The sequence below is a fragment of the Corvus kubaryi genome, unplaced genomic scaffold (assembly GCF_017639235.1).
Source record: "Corvus kubaryi isolate FWS band 111438036 unplaced genomic scaffold, C.kubaryi_AGA036_p1.0 37341, whole genome shotgun sequence".
NCBI lineage: Eukaryota > Metazoa > Chordata > Aves > Passeriformes > Corvidae > Corvus > Corvus kubaryi.
The window spans coordinates 11,701,985-11,716,362 of NW_024581112.1; the positions used below are offsets into that span (position 1 = coordinate 11,701,985).

The 14,378-nt window shown below is 57.3% G+C and overlaps 1 protein-coding gene across 11 annotated transcripts; it reads right to left on the reverse strand.

Annotated features, from left to right (window-relative positions):
- Positions 1 to 996: 996 nt before the first annotated feature.
- IFFO1 (intermediate filament family orphan 1) lies at positions 997 to 11,459 on the reverse strand. 11 transcript variants are annotated; one of them, XM_042031233.1, is made up of 10 exons: positions 10,744 to 11,459; positions 5,745 to 5,805; positions 5,565 to 5,660; positions 5,187 to 5,327; positions 4,675 to 4,737; positions 4,093 to 4,277; positions 3,507 to 3,615; positions 2,700 to 2,792; positions 2,379 to 2,509; positions 997 to 1,766 (listed from the first exon to the last, which is right to left on the reverse strand). In XM_042031233.1, the coding sequence occupies exons 1-10, from the start codon at positions 11,430 to 11,432 to the stop codon at positions 1,664 to 1,666; spliced, it is 1,671 nt and encodes a 556-aa protein (XP_041887167.1). In that variant the 5' UTR covers positions 11,433 to 11,459; the 3' UTR covers positions 997 to 1,663. The 11 variants fall into 11 exon arrangements, with proteins under 11 accessions (XP_041887167.1, XP_041887166.1, XP_041887165.1 ...); XM_042031232.1 differs by having other exon boundaries at positions 2,700 to 2,795; XM_042031231.1 differs by having other exon boundaries at positions 3,495 to 3,615.
- Between the last annotated feature and the right edge of the window lie 2,919 nt (positions 11,460 to 14,378).

Below are 14,378 nucleotides of genomic sequence, written 5' to 3' on the forward strand. Positions count from 1 at the left end.
CAGCAGACCCCAGGCTGAGGAATTGCCATTCCCCAGCAGCAGCAGTGCTCCACCTGCGCCCTGATTTCCTGTTTCCTGCTCAATTCTCCTGCCATTTGCAGGGACTCACCTCCCTGCCAGCTCTAACCAGCCAGCTCAGCCCCTGCTGAAATGCCAACACATGCCCTAACACATCTTGCAGGCACGGGCAGAGCACCTCACCCTGCCCAAACACGGACACTGTGTGCTGGGGTGCATGGATGCTACAGTGCTCCCAGCTCAAGCACCCGGCAGCATCAGCCACCCAAGCCACACTTACAGAGGAACTCTTGTATCCCTCAGCCCCCATTTTATCTTCCATACCTAGTCTTAGAGATGATCCAAAAACTCTGCTGCCATGTACATTCTCTTCAGTACCTTTAGTGAGGAGCACATTTTTCTCTGGAGCTTCATCTGCCTTGGCTATGCAGCCTGTGTCCATTTTTCAGTGATCCCACTGCCTTTCTGGATCACACTGCTCGCTCCCTCCTGACACCCTGCTAGACCCCAGCCTCCTGTCACCATCACCGGAGGAGCAGGAGCTGCAGCCAGCCAGGAAAATGCTACAAGAGATGGTGGGACAGGGGATCCCCCACTGCAAGGTGGGATATGGGACTGAGGGCGGGCAGGAAGGTGCTCTGGGATGCCCTGGTGTGGCAGAGGAGACCAGGCAACAGGAAGAGAGGAAGGTTCACAAGTCACAAGCCAGGATCAGCTTCATTTCCAATCCCTCAGCCTCTGCATCGATGATGCTCCAGGTCAAAAACAAGGCAGCCCATGCAGCAGCAGTGCCTGTCGAGGGCCAGTGGCTCTCACAACAGGGATCTCACCACTGTCCCATCTGCCAGTCCCACCTGGCATGCCCAAGGGATGGGACTGTCCCATGGGGGGACCCACTGACGTGGGCTTGGTGTCTGATGGAGGACAGCCCCACCTCAAGCCACACGTCGCACAGGGAGAGCCCACACCCAGTGCAGCTGTAGAAAAGGAAATTGTCCCATTTAATGACCTCGCCCCCGTAACACAGACGTGAGCGCATCGCCGACGGGCGGCAAAGCAAAGTGCACAGTGAGCAGGACTCAGCCCCCGCCCTGGAGAAGGCGTGGCAGGGCTCAGGATGCCCGGCACGGCGTGGGGACCAGCCAGGTGCCCGGCCAGCAGCAAGGACAGGGAGAGCCCTGGGCTCGGTCCAGTTGGCACCAGTGTCAGGTCCAGTTTGCAAGGAGGTACGGCTCTCGTTCGGCTCCAGGTAGCGCAGGGAGGGCAGGGGCAGGTCAAGTGTACCAGGATGGAGGCCAGAGGAGGTGGGTCTGGGGGCGCCTGGGAGCAGGTCCTGCAGAACGCCACCATGGCAGGTTTGGAGCCTCCCTGCCCGAACCATGGTTTAACCAAAGCAGGGAAAGGGAATAGAGAAGGGGCTGAAGGCAAAGCAGCCCGGGCGAGGGCCCTCAGGTCTATCTAGCTATTCCCATTTGCAAGGTATCCGGTGAGGGGGTGTGTGGGATCTGCCAAGCACCCCAAAACGGGAGTGAGCCTGGGCGACAGACGTTTACCAGCGGTTCCACGTCCCTGACAGTCTCTCCCAGGTGTGACTCAGGCACCCCCATGCCAGGAAGGGGGTCCGAGAGAGCAGGGCCTCCCCTCATTATCTGATGGAAGCATCGCTGGGGGGATCACGGTCAGATTCCTCGCTCTCCTCATTCGGGGCTGACTCACTGTTGGAGGTCGGGGTGAAGGCAGGGGACTTTCTGCAGAGAAGAGTAAAGGGCAGTAGTCAGAGCATTGCCCAGGGGGAGGGAAAGGATCCAGTTTGGTGTGGGCAGGGGTCACCAGAGCAAGGAAGAGAGAAGCTGAAGTGCCGTTGTGCTCCTTGGGGCATGTGTGGGTCTGCAGGAATCCCGGGGTGCTGGGAGGGTGCTCCAGAGGACACTGAGCAAGAGCACGAAGCACAGCTGGAGGAGATGCTGGAGGGGCGGGCCCACAGCAGGACCCTGGCAAGGCATGTAAGGCTAGGGGTCTGTGAAAGTCCACCACAGGGGTCCCCAGCCTGGAGCCACCCTGGCTCCACAGGCTTTTGGGGACTTACACGGTGTCCCTGCACAATGGCAGCTCCTCTCTCCATGGGGGTGTCTGGCTTCACCTGTCAAAGTTGACTCCCATGTGTTGCCTACCTTCTGCAGAGGTGGCACCGTGACCTGTGTGAAGGCCAGCCAGGAGTCCAACAGCCTCTGGGAACTGCCCTCTCTCTGTGCCACATGAGGGCAGGGCAGGAGCACTACCCAGCCCTTCAGCTCCCTCTCACCACCACCCTGGCTTCAGACCCAGAGCACAAGTATCCTGGCTCGCCTGCTGAAGCTCACCTGTCCCCAGACTGGGTGATGAGCCGCCGGCAGGTCTCCATCTGCACATCCAAGCCTCGCTTCATGCTGCACATCTCCATGTACTCGTGGAGGTGCCGGTTCATGTCATTCTTGGCTGTGGCCAGTTCCAGCTGGGCAAGGGAAAAGGTGCAGAGATGACCCCAGGGCATGTGGTGCAGGGCAGTGGGCATGGCCAGACCCAGGGCTGTCGCCCACATTACCAGTGACCTGCTCCAGCATTGTGTCTCCCTCCCCCAGGGACCCACTCCCCCATTTCACACCCTTCTGTGCCATGTCCTCCCTATCTCCTCCTTCTCCCACCTCTATTTGGTCGATGGTTTCCTGGTACTCCTTCTCACGGCTCTTGAACAGCGACTCCGTGTCCTTGATCACCTTCTCCAGGCTGTCGTCCTGCTGCTGAGGAGAGCAGACAGCAGGTTTAGAGGCGGGGAAGCGTCCAACATGAGAAACCAAAGGCAAGAGAGAGACAAATCAGAGAAAGAACTGGCAGCACTGGGAAAAGAGGAAGAAACATATACAGTGTAGTACAAATAAGACATGAGTCAGTCCTTACAACATGGACTTGAGAGACTCAGGACTCGCCACACTGGGCAGTGACCACATCAACCCGAACAAGCCCAGCATTGCACTGAAGATTTGGAGAACACAGACCATTCCCGAGCATGACACATCCCCAGGGGACTGCCAAGGGCCAGAGATTTGGGATGACAAGGGCTTTGGCCAGACACTGAGGCCTCTGTTGGGGCAGTTTCACTGCACAGGGGGTAGGTAGGCTGGAGAACATGAACAAGGATCACCAGAGACCAGTCCAGCCAGAGGAATTCTTCTCTTCTGGATGGGCTGTGGCTCCCCCAACGTGTGTGCACCCTTCCCTCAGCACACCCCTCAGGCTACAGGTCCCTGGCCTGTCTCTAACAAGGAGAGCTCGACAGGGATGCTGTAATGTATTCATGCAGAAAAGGTAGGAAAGCATCTGTACAGGCCTGCAAAGGGAAAGGGGCTGAAATCTGGTCTTTGAGAGAGCATCTCCCCAGGCTCAGGCAGGACCGAGTGTCCCAACCCAATGTGACCTCAGGGCCCTGACACCACTGTTACCTCCCCCTGCACCTCTGCCGCTGCAATGGCGTATCCGGAGAAGTCCTCCCAGAGGAGCAGTGTTTCTTCCGTCTCCTCCCACGTGAGGCTGTCACAGTCATCCTCAAAGTCATATTCTCTCCTGGGCACAAGGGAACAGCACATCAGCACCCAGCAGGAGAGCCATGGCAGGCAGGGGGCTGTGTCAGTGCCAAAGCCTTGCTCCCGCTCACGGGCAAGGCTGCAGCTCTTGGCGGTCAGGGTGAGCTCTGGTGTGCCCAAACCCAACAGCTGACAGGGAAGGGGCTGGCTTTATGGTCAGGAGCCCCCAGCAAATTTGGGCACGGACTCCCAAAAGGTGGGATGGGGGGCAAGAGGAGGGGAGTTGGACCAGCTCCCACTCTCAGCAGGAGTGGGCTCAGGTCTCCCAGGGGGTCAGTCCCACTGCGCCACAGAGCACAAGGTGAACATACTCCACAGCAGCATCTCCCATCTTGCCCTCACCTGGGAAGGGAAGCCACAGACCACCCTTGCCCTCCCCATCCCGGGACCAGCAGGGAGCCCGGTCCTGGAGCCTGGCTCAACACCGTGGGCAGAGGTGCACGGCAGCCGCACTCACAGCTGGTTCAGCATCCTTTGCATTTCCTCATTGATACTCATGGCCGTGGTCTCGTCCTCCTCCTCCTCGTCAGGCTTCCGGGAGGCATCGCTCTCTGACAGCGAGGTGTCCTCGTCGCTGACCTGCTTGCGCTCCCGCTTCCGCCCCACCGAGGCTGGGACCTTAACGGGAGACAAGTGCAGAGACTACAGAAACGAAGCCGGGTCCGAGGTCAGGAGCAGGGAGTTGGGAGGAGATGGAGGGGAAAGGAATGGTGGAGGGACAGAAAGGCAGGGAAAGAGAGAAAGACAGAAATAAAGGAAGGAAGAAAAGAGAGAGAGAGAGAGAGAGAGAGATGGGCTCATTATGATCAGGTTAAAGATGGGTGCAATGGATAAAACATGGTTTTAGCATTTTCTAAAATTAAAACTAAGCAACTAAAGATGGAATCTGTGAATCTGATGAGAAAAAACAATGGGTTTTACTGCAGAAAAACTCAAATCACCCACCACCCCAGTCCAGAGACAGGGAAACACAGTGACAGAAACAGGAAAAAAGAGACAGTCTGAAAAAGGTGAAATATGTCAATATTTATAGTCCAACCTTTTTTATAGAAAGTTTAAAATTTGTAAAATTTCTCAACTGAATGGAACTAACCAGTTGCTTCTGTAGGGACAAAGAGCGAGACAGAAAGGCAGCAACATCCAGAAAGAGAAAAGAGACAGAGACAGAGAAGAGAGACAGAGAGAAGATGACGGAGAGGGGAAGGGGAAGGAGAGAGATGGAGTTAGAGACAGACGCTCAAGCAACTTGTCTCCCTCCTGCAGCTGTTCCCCTACCACTGTGGGGTCCCCAGGCCCAACACAACAGGTCAGCAAGAGGTTGAGGGGACTCTAGATGTCCAAAGCAACATCTGGAGCTTTCCACCTCCTCTCTGTGCCCTTTTGCCTGGTCCTCCCGAGAGAGACAGAAAGCAAGGGACCGCAAGGAACAAGGGCGAGGGTGACCAAGTGTCTCCCCTAGCAGGGGGCTGGTGTCATCTCTTCTACCTCCTTCGGGAACTCTCCTCCCCAGAGCTGGTGGCTGAGTCTGGAGCAGCAGCGGGCGCTTCTCACCTGAAACATCTTGATCATGTCCTCGCAGTTCCGCTGCTGTGCCACATCACACAGCTTGGCAGTGATGTCGATGCGACGGCAGATGTCCATGTCCACCTTCATGGCCTTCTCCTGGATCTTGGTGTCCAGCTCCGTGATGTTCTGAACCCACAGCACCACAGAAAGGGCACAAAGGAGGAATATTAGGAAAACAAATGGCAATCAGTGCCCCCACTTTCCCCCTCGTGCAGGACTGCTCCCACATCCCTACTTTGCTCACTGCACCCCGGACCAACCCTGCCAGTGCTGGATGGGCCCCACCAAGGAACTGCTTTTCTACATAGCCAGACCACTTGGATAGGACACTGCTATGGGGTCAGAGAGGGATTAGGGACTCACATTGCTCATCAGTCCCTTGAAGACAACAAGCTCTGCCTTGAGCTGCTCCACCTTCATGGCCAGCTCCTCCTGGCAAGCTTCAGCCTCCTGGGCTTCCTGCACCGGGGAGAGGGAGATGTGCAAATCAGCACCAGTGTGGGGCAGATGGGGTGCAGGGGAAGGGGGGACAGCGATGCTCACCTCCTGCAGCTCAGTCACCCTGTCCTGAAGCTGGACACGCACCGTGTACTCCTCTTCCCATCTAGGGAGACAAACGCCGGTCAGATCCCATCGGCCTTGCCTCGCTGGCTGCCAAAGGGAGAGGACAGAGCAGCAGCTGCTCACCCCAAAGCTATCCGAGAGCGGGGCACGACAGCACCGGGGTGGGAAGGAGAACGTGCCCAGGAATGCATAGCCTCTTGTTTTCAGGCCATGGCAGCTGCCAAGCCCATTGGCCCCCCCGGCCACGAGCCCTGCCCCAGCACGGCCGCCCGCCCTGCGATGGGGGGAGCTGGGGACACCGACCGCAGGCTCTGCACAGCAGCTGCGCTGCAGGCCCTGCCACACTGGGGCTGGCCCATGGCCCGTCACAGCCCACTGGCCTCTCCATCTGCCCCCAAGCCCCACGGCCCTGGGTGACATTAAGTTCAGCTCCAACACTCAACAACCGGTTTGCAGATATAATCCAGAGTTGCCTCCATCTACATCATTTTTGTGACCACATTTGTGTGCCTGCAGTGTCGCAGTTCAGGCAATCCAGAAGCACAAACCTGACCTTGACACCAAACCACCTCACAGCATGAGTGACCACCATGTGCATGAAGGGCTGCTCTTCTGCCTGTCCCAATGAAGAGGGCTGCCCTGTGCCAGGCCACGCTGCCCGGGCAGGGGCACAAGACTCCTTGGCTCTACTGCCGCATAACAGGTTGGATTAAAGAACGCTGTTTTATCCCACAAGGAAGCAGAATGGATTGTGCCACTTTATGCCAGGCTGTCCAGTGGGTATTAGGCTCTGCAGCTTTGCAAAAAGTGGAGCTGCAAGGCTCCTGGCCTTGCTGTGCAAAGACACATCCCCATGCAATTATTATATTATATTTCACTGCATGAGATCAACATCTTGGGTCACGCTGCAGTGTTGGCCCAGCCCATGGTCTGTTGGGAGGCCATCAAGCCGTACTGCTCTTGGCTAAATGATGATCCCATGGAGCACGGGGGTTGGCATGCGCTGCGGTGGCATGGGGCAGGGCTGCTGCATTCTTACCCAGCTCCTGGCTCTTCTGGGAGAGCCAGATTTTTCTGAGAAAGCGAGATCACTCTGGGAAAGCAACCAGAGCTGGGCCCTTCCTGGGGCTGTGAGCTCTGGTTTCTATTTAATGCCTGCAAGCACCAACACAGACACTGCGACTCTGCACAAGGATGTGAAAAATCTCTCACTTACTGACACCAAGTTTGAACAATAAATCCTAAGGCCTAGGAGGCCAGAAAGTGTATGAAAAGCCCTCACATTTGTTATCTCGGGGTATCTGGACAATGTGACAACATGGGAGAGCCCTGGCTTGTGAATTTCTAAGCTCTTAAAGCTAGCAACGCTGCTCCTTACTCTAACAAGGACAAAAGTGTGCACTCCTCGTGTTGGTGTTGGATCCATACCACAGCTTCAGAAGGGGAATCAAAGAGTGTTCCCATCCCTTTGGGGAAAGAGAGATGAAGCAAAAAGGAAGGAGAAACTTAAAAGGTAGAATTGCCCTTATATGGGAACTGCTCAAACAAAGCCTCCCTCCCCAGGGACAAAAACGCCTTCCACCACAAGAAAAAAATTCCAGCATCTTTCTCGGTCTGGCACTGCCTCTTTTTTGGTCCCTGCCTCCCTGTGGGTCTCTATATAGCCCAGACTCACTGGGGAAGTAAAGCATAGCTGCAAATCCTGGTAAGAGTTCATTGCACACCAGTGCTACAGAAGACGAGTGCAGGTCACATAAACACCGACTTAAAAGGCAGGAGAAAACAGCCATTCACCCCACAAGGGACAAACCCGTGCACCCATCCATTGCAAACCTCTCCCCTGCTCATCTCCTGCCTGGCTCCTTCTCCCCTGCTCCCTCCTGCAATGCACCACTCCTAATAATAACCTGCCTGCAGCGCTGCACCCGCAGCCCTGCACGGCCGCCAGCCGCTGCCAGGTCGCTGCCAGCTGGAAGCGAGGCTGCCCCACACAACCCCACGGCCACCGGTGCCCACCAAGAGGAGATGGGGGCCCTTCCTGCACTGCTGCAAAGCAACAACCTCCCCAAAGGCAGACAGCGAGGGCAGGAGGGTCCCAGCTGCAGGCGGACCTGACCATCTCCTTGCCAGCTATGGGACAGCCCTCCCAAAGGCAGGGACGTGAAAAGATGCAGTGCTGTCCCTGCCAGGTGTGTCCCTTCAACAAGTTCACTTAGCAAAATAAAGAATTCCCCCATCTTTAAAAATCCTGCTCACTGCAGCAGGCACTGGGGTGTTTTACCCCATCCTGCAGGGTCAGGGCACACCGGGGCTTTGGTGCTCTGGGCCTGAAGCTCCACTTATCCCCCTCTTGCCACATCTGAACTATGTTTGAGCTTACCTTAATGGGGAAGGCCCTGCAGCCTGGCACAGCTCCTTGGAGGGCAATCACAACAACAAAGACCTTCTTGAAGCATTTTAATAAACAAGGGGGCTTGTAAGAATGATGGAGAGACTTTTTACCAGACCTTTTGCCTGCAGTGACAGGAGGCGAAAGTTTTAAACTGAAAGAAAGTAGGTTTAGATTGGACATGAGGGAGAAATTTTTATGATGGTGGTGAGACACTTGGAGCAGGTTGCCCAGAGAAGATGTGGATGGCCCATCACTGGAAATGTTCAAGGTCAGCGCTTTGAGCAACCTGATCTAGTGAAATCTCACAGCAGGGGGATTGGACTAGATAATCCCCAGAGGTCCTTTCCAACCCAAACCACTCTGTGACTCTAACACACTGTGTCATAGCACTACTCATTCCATACCTCCAGCGTGTCCTTGCAACATCCAACATAAGAACTACTTGTGAACGCAAGCAGTAGATGTAGCAGACAGCACAAACGTGATGAGACTCCCAGATCCCCAGCACTTAGCAGGTCTGTATAATACAGGCACCCTTTGCCCCTATCCAGGCCACCTAATTTCAGTCTGCTCCTCCCAAGTGCCGCTCCTATGAGCCTCTCTCCTGCTGCTGCAACTATTCTCATCTCTCCCTACGGCCCCCACACCCCTCCTGGATCCCTGACTTGAATTTCAGGCCCTGCATATCCAGAGGGAAGCTCCTGCTGCACTGCTCCAAGTGCTGTGGGATGCATGGTGGCAACACTGTCCTGAAAAAAACACAAGCTCCAGCACCCAAGCCATGGGTCAGAGAACTGGGAAGTCCTGTGTTAATATGGGCTCTTCCATCTGTCTCCAGGCAGGTGGCAAAGGCATGACACCAGCTGCACTGTTCCCATGGCAGATCACAGCCCACCATGGCAGGGAACTCTCAGCTCCCAAGGGATGTTGGTGTCAGCCCCCAGCATGAAGAAGGGTGTGGAAACGGGATCCTCCTGTCCCATTCCCCTGTTTGGGACCTGGCTGTACCCGTCAGAAAGTTCCCAGTGCTGGATAGGGTCTGGGGGTGGGGTCTGCTTTCCCCCAGCTCTTGGTAACACACTCCAAAAATAGATCCCACCAATAACATTGGTTCATGGCAGCTTGTGGTGCCCCCCCTGCTCACCCTCAGCGGTCCCTGTCACCCCCTCTGCAACCTTCCCTGAAGCTCACTTGTCAGAGAGGGACAACGTGGAAAAGCTCTCCATTCTCCCAAAGTTTCAGCAGCACCAACAAACCCAGCTTGATCCTCTCTGGCTGACCCACTTTGAGGCCCAAGCTTTCCTGGCTGAAAAATTGGCTCTAGCTTCCCACTGCCCGATCTGAAAATGCAAGGCAAGGAGTGCTGCTCCCCTCTGGAGAAGGAGCCTGCCCACTGGCTTAAAAAAAAAGGCCTTAGGTACATGCAGCAGTTGGCGGGAAAGAAGAGATGCCAACTCTTCCTTTCCATGTGCCGTGCTCAGTGCCCTCACAGCATCTGACAGGCCAGTTTGCTCAGCCTAAGCCTTATAAAGCCAAAAGCATAAGGTGTCATCTTGGACCCCAGCCTTGACCTTGGCACCAGAGCCCGTGGCTGTGCAGAACCGGTCAGTGGCACAGTTCCTGCGGGGAGTTGGGTGTGGAATCAGAAACTTTCTAACTGCTTCTAAAGCATCGTAAAGTGACTTCTGAAAAACCCCAAAACCAGTCACTGGGGTGGTGTCAGTTGCCAGTGACGCTCTCACCCGGCCCTGTGCTCTGACCCCGCGACCAGCCCCAGCCTGATCTCATCCTACGTGCAGATCCGGGAGCAGCCTCGCAAACTGGCCTGAAACAAAAGCGGTGCCGGCGCGCGGCGAGAGCAGCGGCCACCCTGCACAGGAAAGAAGAACCGGCCAAGAGATTAGCTTTACATTCTGCTTCACCCTTCTCCAAGGCACGTACCAAGCCACAGCTATTTTGGGTCGGGAGGAAAGCCCCCGAGGAGTGGGGTGTCCTGCCCTGGCTCTCTGCTGCTGAGGGGCCAGCTGGAGCGCACTGGCGAGGGAAAGGGCCTAGGGGAGCCAGTCATCCTGCTGAGGGGCTTCTCGACACCTTCCGACGCGTCCTGAGAACTTTTCTCTTCCCAGCAGCCTTTTCCAATCCAAACCCGCTCACTGCTGCATGTCCACCTTCCTCACCTACTTTCAGGCGGCTCCTCCTTCCCAAGCATTTCCAGATCCCCTTGCCTTTACAACACAGCTCCTGGAGTCATTCCTCAAGTTATTCCTTCCCTGCTTGGAAAGGCATTTCTAGTCCCTCATGCCAGGTTGGTAAGATGGAAAAAGGCTCGACGAACACCCGTAGAGAGTTCACACACCAGGTGGCAAGGGAGGAGACACAGGCACAAACAAATGCTTTCAGGGGTCCACATTGTTCCTCATGCTGCCTGCAGCCCGTGCTCCCGAGAAGTCTGGCCAGGACTGTCGCCTTCCCTCCCTGCTTCTCCCGCACAGCGCCCACCGGGCAGAGCCCTGCAGCCTCCCCGGCGATAGTTTCGGTCCCTCGGGGATGCCGCCGGTGCCCCTCCCTCCCGCCGCCCCTTCTCACCTGCGCTTGTACTCGTCGCGCTCCCTCTTCACCTTGGCCAGCACATTGTAGAGGGCCCGGATCTCGGGGGTGATGGTGTCGATCTGCACCCCCACCCCGTCGGGGTGGACCCAGGAGACGCCCGGTCCCTGCACCAGGGTGGTCTCGGGCCCCGGGCCGAGCCGCCGGGCTTGCGAGAAGGACCAGATGGTGCCGGGCATGAAGCGGGAGCCGGCGGAGAAGGCGGAGGGCTGGCCGGGACCACCGGGGCGGGAACCGGGGGACCCCAGCGCCCGGGCCGAGCCCAGCCCCAGCCCCAGCCCCGGCCCCAGCCCCAGCCCCAGGGTGCGGATGGGACCCACGAAGCCGGTCTGCACCGCCTGGTCCCGGCGCGGGGGTCCCCGGCCGCGGCCGCCCGCCCCCTCCTCCAGCGCCTGCTGCAGCTGCTTCTCCAGCTGCCGGTTGCGCCGCTCCAGCTCGTGGACCTTGGCCAGGAAGCAGCGGAACCGCAGGTTCAGCGTCTTGAGGACGCTGATGTTGGAGCCCAGGTCGTTGCGGAGGGCCATGGCGGCGGGCGGCGCGGGGAAGGGGCCGGCGGGCGGCTCCCCGGCCAGGGGCTCGGCGGCGGGCGGCGGCGGCAGCTCGGGGCCCGGCAGCCCCTGCTGCTCCTGTGGCAGGAGGAAGAGGTTGGGGCCGAAGAGCGGGTTCATGGCGGCGGCGGGACGGGGCGGGGAGCGCCGGGCGGGGGGGATGCGCCCGGCCAGCCCCGGCGGCGGGGGCGCGGCTTCCGCTGCGGCGGGGATGCGGCGGCGGCGGCGGGCTCCGAGAGCCGCCCCCGCTCCCCTCCGCGCCCCGCCGCCGGCCCCGGGCGGAGCGAGCAGAGGAGGGGACACGGCAGAACCTCCCTTTCCTCCGCCCGCCCCCCGCCTCTCCCCCCGCCGTGGGGCGGCTCGGCCTCCCCGGAGGGTTTCGGGGCGCCCCAGGGCGAAGGGACGCGGCCGGGTCCAGCAGGATTCCCCGGGGGAAAGTCCCTCTCCGGCACCGCTAGCTGAAGCCCCGCCTGGTACCGATTCCCGTAACTAGCCCAGCCGCAACACAGTGTGCCTCTGCCTCCTAATTTTTAATATTTTATTATTTTTTTGCATAGAATTTAGTGCTTTCCCAGAGCTGCCCCCCCTTGAAGAGGGTAGAACTTTGCCTCTGCACCCCCAAACCCTCTCGTTATCCTCGCTCGAGCCCCCCAAGACAGCCCTGCCCTTGCTGTGCTGGCAGCCCGCCTACGGGCAGCTGCCGCTGGACAATGGCGAGCCAGCGGGCAGAGGAGGCTGTGTGGAGGCAGCCTCTCAGATGTCATGCTTGGCTTGCAACTGGCTTCCTCCTTCCTTGTTCACAAAGCAGCCTCGTGTCTTGTTTCATGTCCCTCATTTTAGCCTTCTTTAGGTCATTCCCTCTTACCGCCGACCCCGACCCCAGGTGAATTTTGCAAGAAGCGCTGCCGTCGCCCCTCACCCCGTTATCTGGCGTGAGGAGGCTGCGCACAAATCAATCCCTACATAAATATTTTATGGATGTAGACACCTGTGTTCCCTTGCTGTCTGTGTGCTCCTGGCCCGTTCCCCCAGGACTTCCAGTGAGGAGCTGAGCCGAGTGCGGCATTTGCACAAAGCGGTCTCAGCCAAGCCGGCAGCAAGGGGTGAGCGAGCAGTGGGTTTGAATTCAAAGAGATGCCCAGCACCACACTACACTGAGCTCTGTGGAAGGAGCTGGGCGTGCTCCGGTGGGGCAGTGTGCTACAGCCCTTCCCTTGGGATCAAAGATATGGCTCAATCCACACTGCCAGGAACTTCCCAGCTCCACTGAGGACGGCCAGCTTTGTGAATCTTGACTGAGAGTCTGCCTATTGAATCTTCCCTGCTGCTTCTCCTCTAGGGCTACAAGTCTCCTCCATCCCTCCATTAGTCTTCTGCCTTCCTGGCCTGGGAGCAGGCCAAATCAAATTTGTTCCCCTCTCCTGCCTTGCTGTGTCCAGCATCAGTTATATCCTGTGGCCTGCCTGTCTCCCCTGTCCTGCCTGCGACTCAAGGCTCCCCACAGCAGCCCCCAGCTGCATTTATAGTATCTCCTCTCCCACTAGTAACTGTCTGCATCCCCCTGGCACACCCATGACCACTGGAACTCAACTGGACTTCAGTCCCTCTGAGATGGGCTTAGGTTGGGAAAGAAGTGAGCTTTCCTCTTCTGTCACCTCCTTTTTAACGCTTTCCCTCTTCTCAAGCGGATGTTCCTGTGCTCTGCCTTTGACTGGAGAGGCTGAGTGGTGGCCAGCAGTGCTTTTGTCCAGGGAGAGGAGGGCAGGAAGGCTTTCCTCATGGACAGGCAGAAGAGATTCCCATCTTCCAAAAACCAGCACTGCAACAGCAGCTGGTAGGGAGCAATGTGCCCAGCAGCAATGCTACCAAATAAACAGGGAAAAGAGAAGGACAGATGGACAAGAGGGATCCCAGTCAAGAAGCTTGTTTTGAAGCAGCAGTGACAGCTCCAGCTCGGAAACCTCCCAGCATGTGACCTTTTAGCCACTGCTGACTCCCTCCTTCCTGCTGCCACGTCCTGTCACCCGCCCCCCACGCTGCCACAGCCTGCCAGTGTGCCTGGCAGCCCGTGCTTTCTGCCAGCATCCTCCCCCCTCACATACTCCTGGTTTTACCCCTCCACACCCTTGTACCTGGGCGAGCAGGGTCAGACCGGAGGGATCTGCTGCTGCATGCAGCCAGCAAGGAGCACAGGCAAGAGCAACGCCACAAACCGTGGAGCAAGTGCTTTCCCAAGCTCTGCTTGCCCTGCTCCTGTCCTGCTGGGGAAACCCAGCAAGTGGAGCTGATTAATGAAATGCCAGTGGAGGAAAGCATTGCCATCCATCAGGAAAAGCTTTTTTTACCGGGAGGCCAGCACAGCACTGGAGCAGGTGGTGGGATCTCCGTCCGTGGTGGTTCTCAGAGCTCAGCTATGCAAATCCAGTGATGTGACCTCGTGCCGGGACAGCAGGGACTGGGCTACAGACCTCCAGCACCTCTTCTCACCAACACTTCTGCTGTCTCCTGGAGAGGACAGGGCCTCCTTTTTTCTCTAACTTCCCTTACTTAGGATACTTGCTGGGTAAAGGATTCCTATTGATGCAGAAGATGGCTGGGGCAAAAGGCCGACTTATTCTAGTTATTCCTGCAGCAACCAGGGGACCACAGCACTCCTCTTCTGGGCCTCAGTCTCACTGCACCACAGCAGCTCCTTCTCCTCATCTTCACCTCCTGGTTCACCAAACCTCTGACGCTTCTCCAGACCCTCCAACCGCTCCTGCCCCCAGTTTATCAGCTCAGGGTCAATAGTGGCACTGCTGGACTGCAGCTGCTGACATGCAGAGCTGCTCATTACAGCTTAAAATCATACCTGTAGCCAGTGTAAGAGAAGACACTTATTCACAAACATGGTGATACTTATCTTACTTGCACAGATTTTAAGGCCAAAAAAAACCACTGCATTTTCTGACCCTGTACAAAACAGGCAGTGCAAACTCCTGTAGTTCAGGTCAGGTACTCATGTGGCACTGTGTCTAATTGCTGACAGCACAGTAAAAAGAGATTAAGCCTCTACCACTGTCCTCC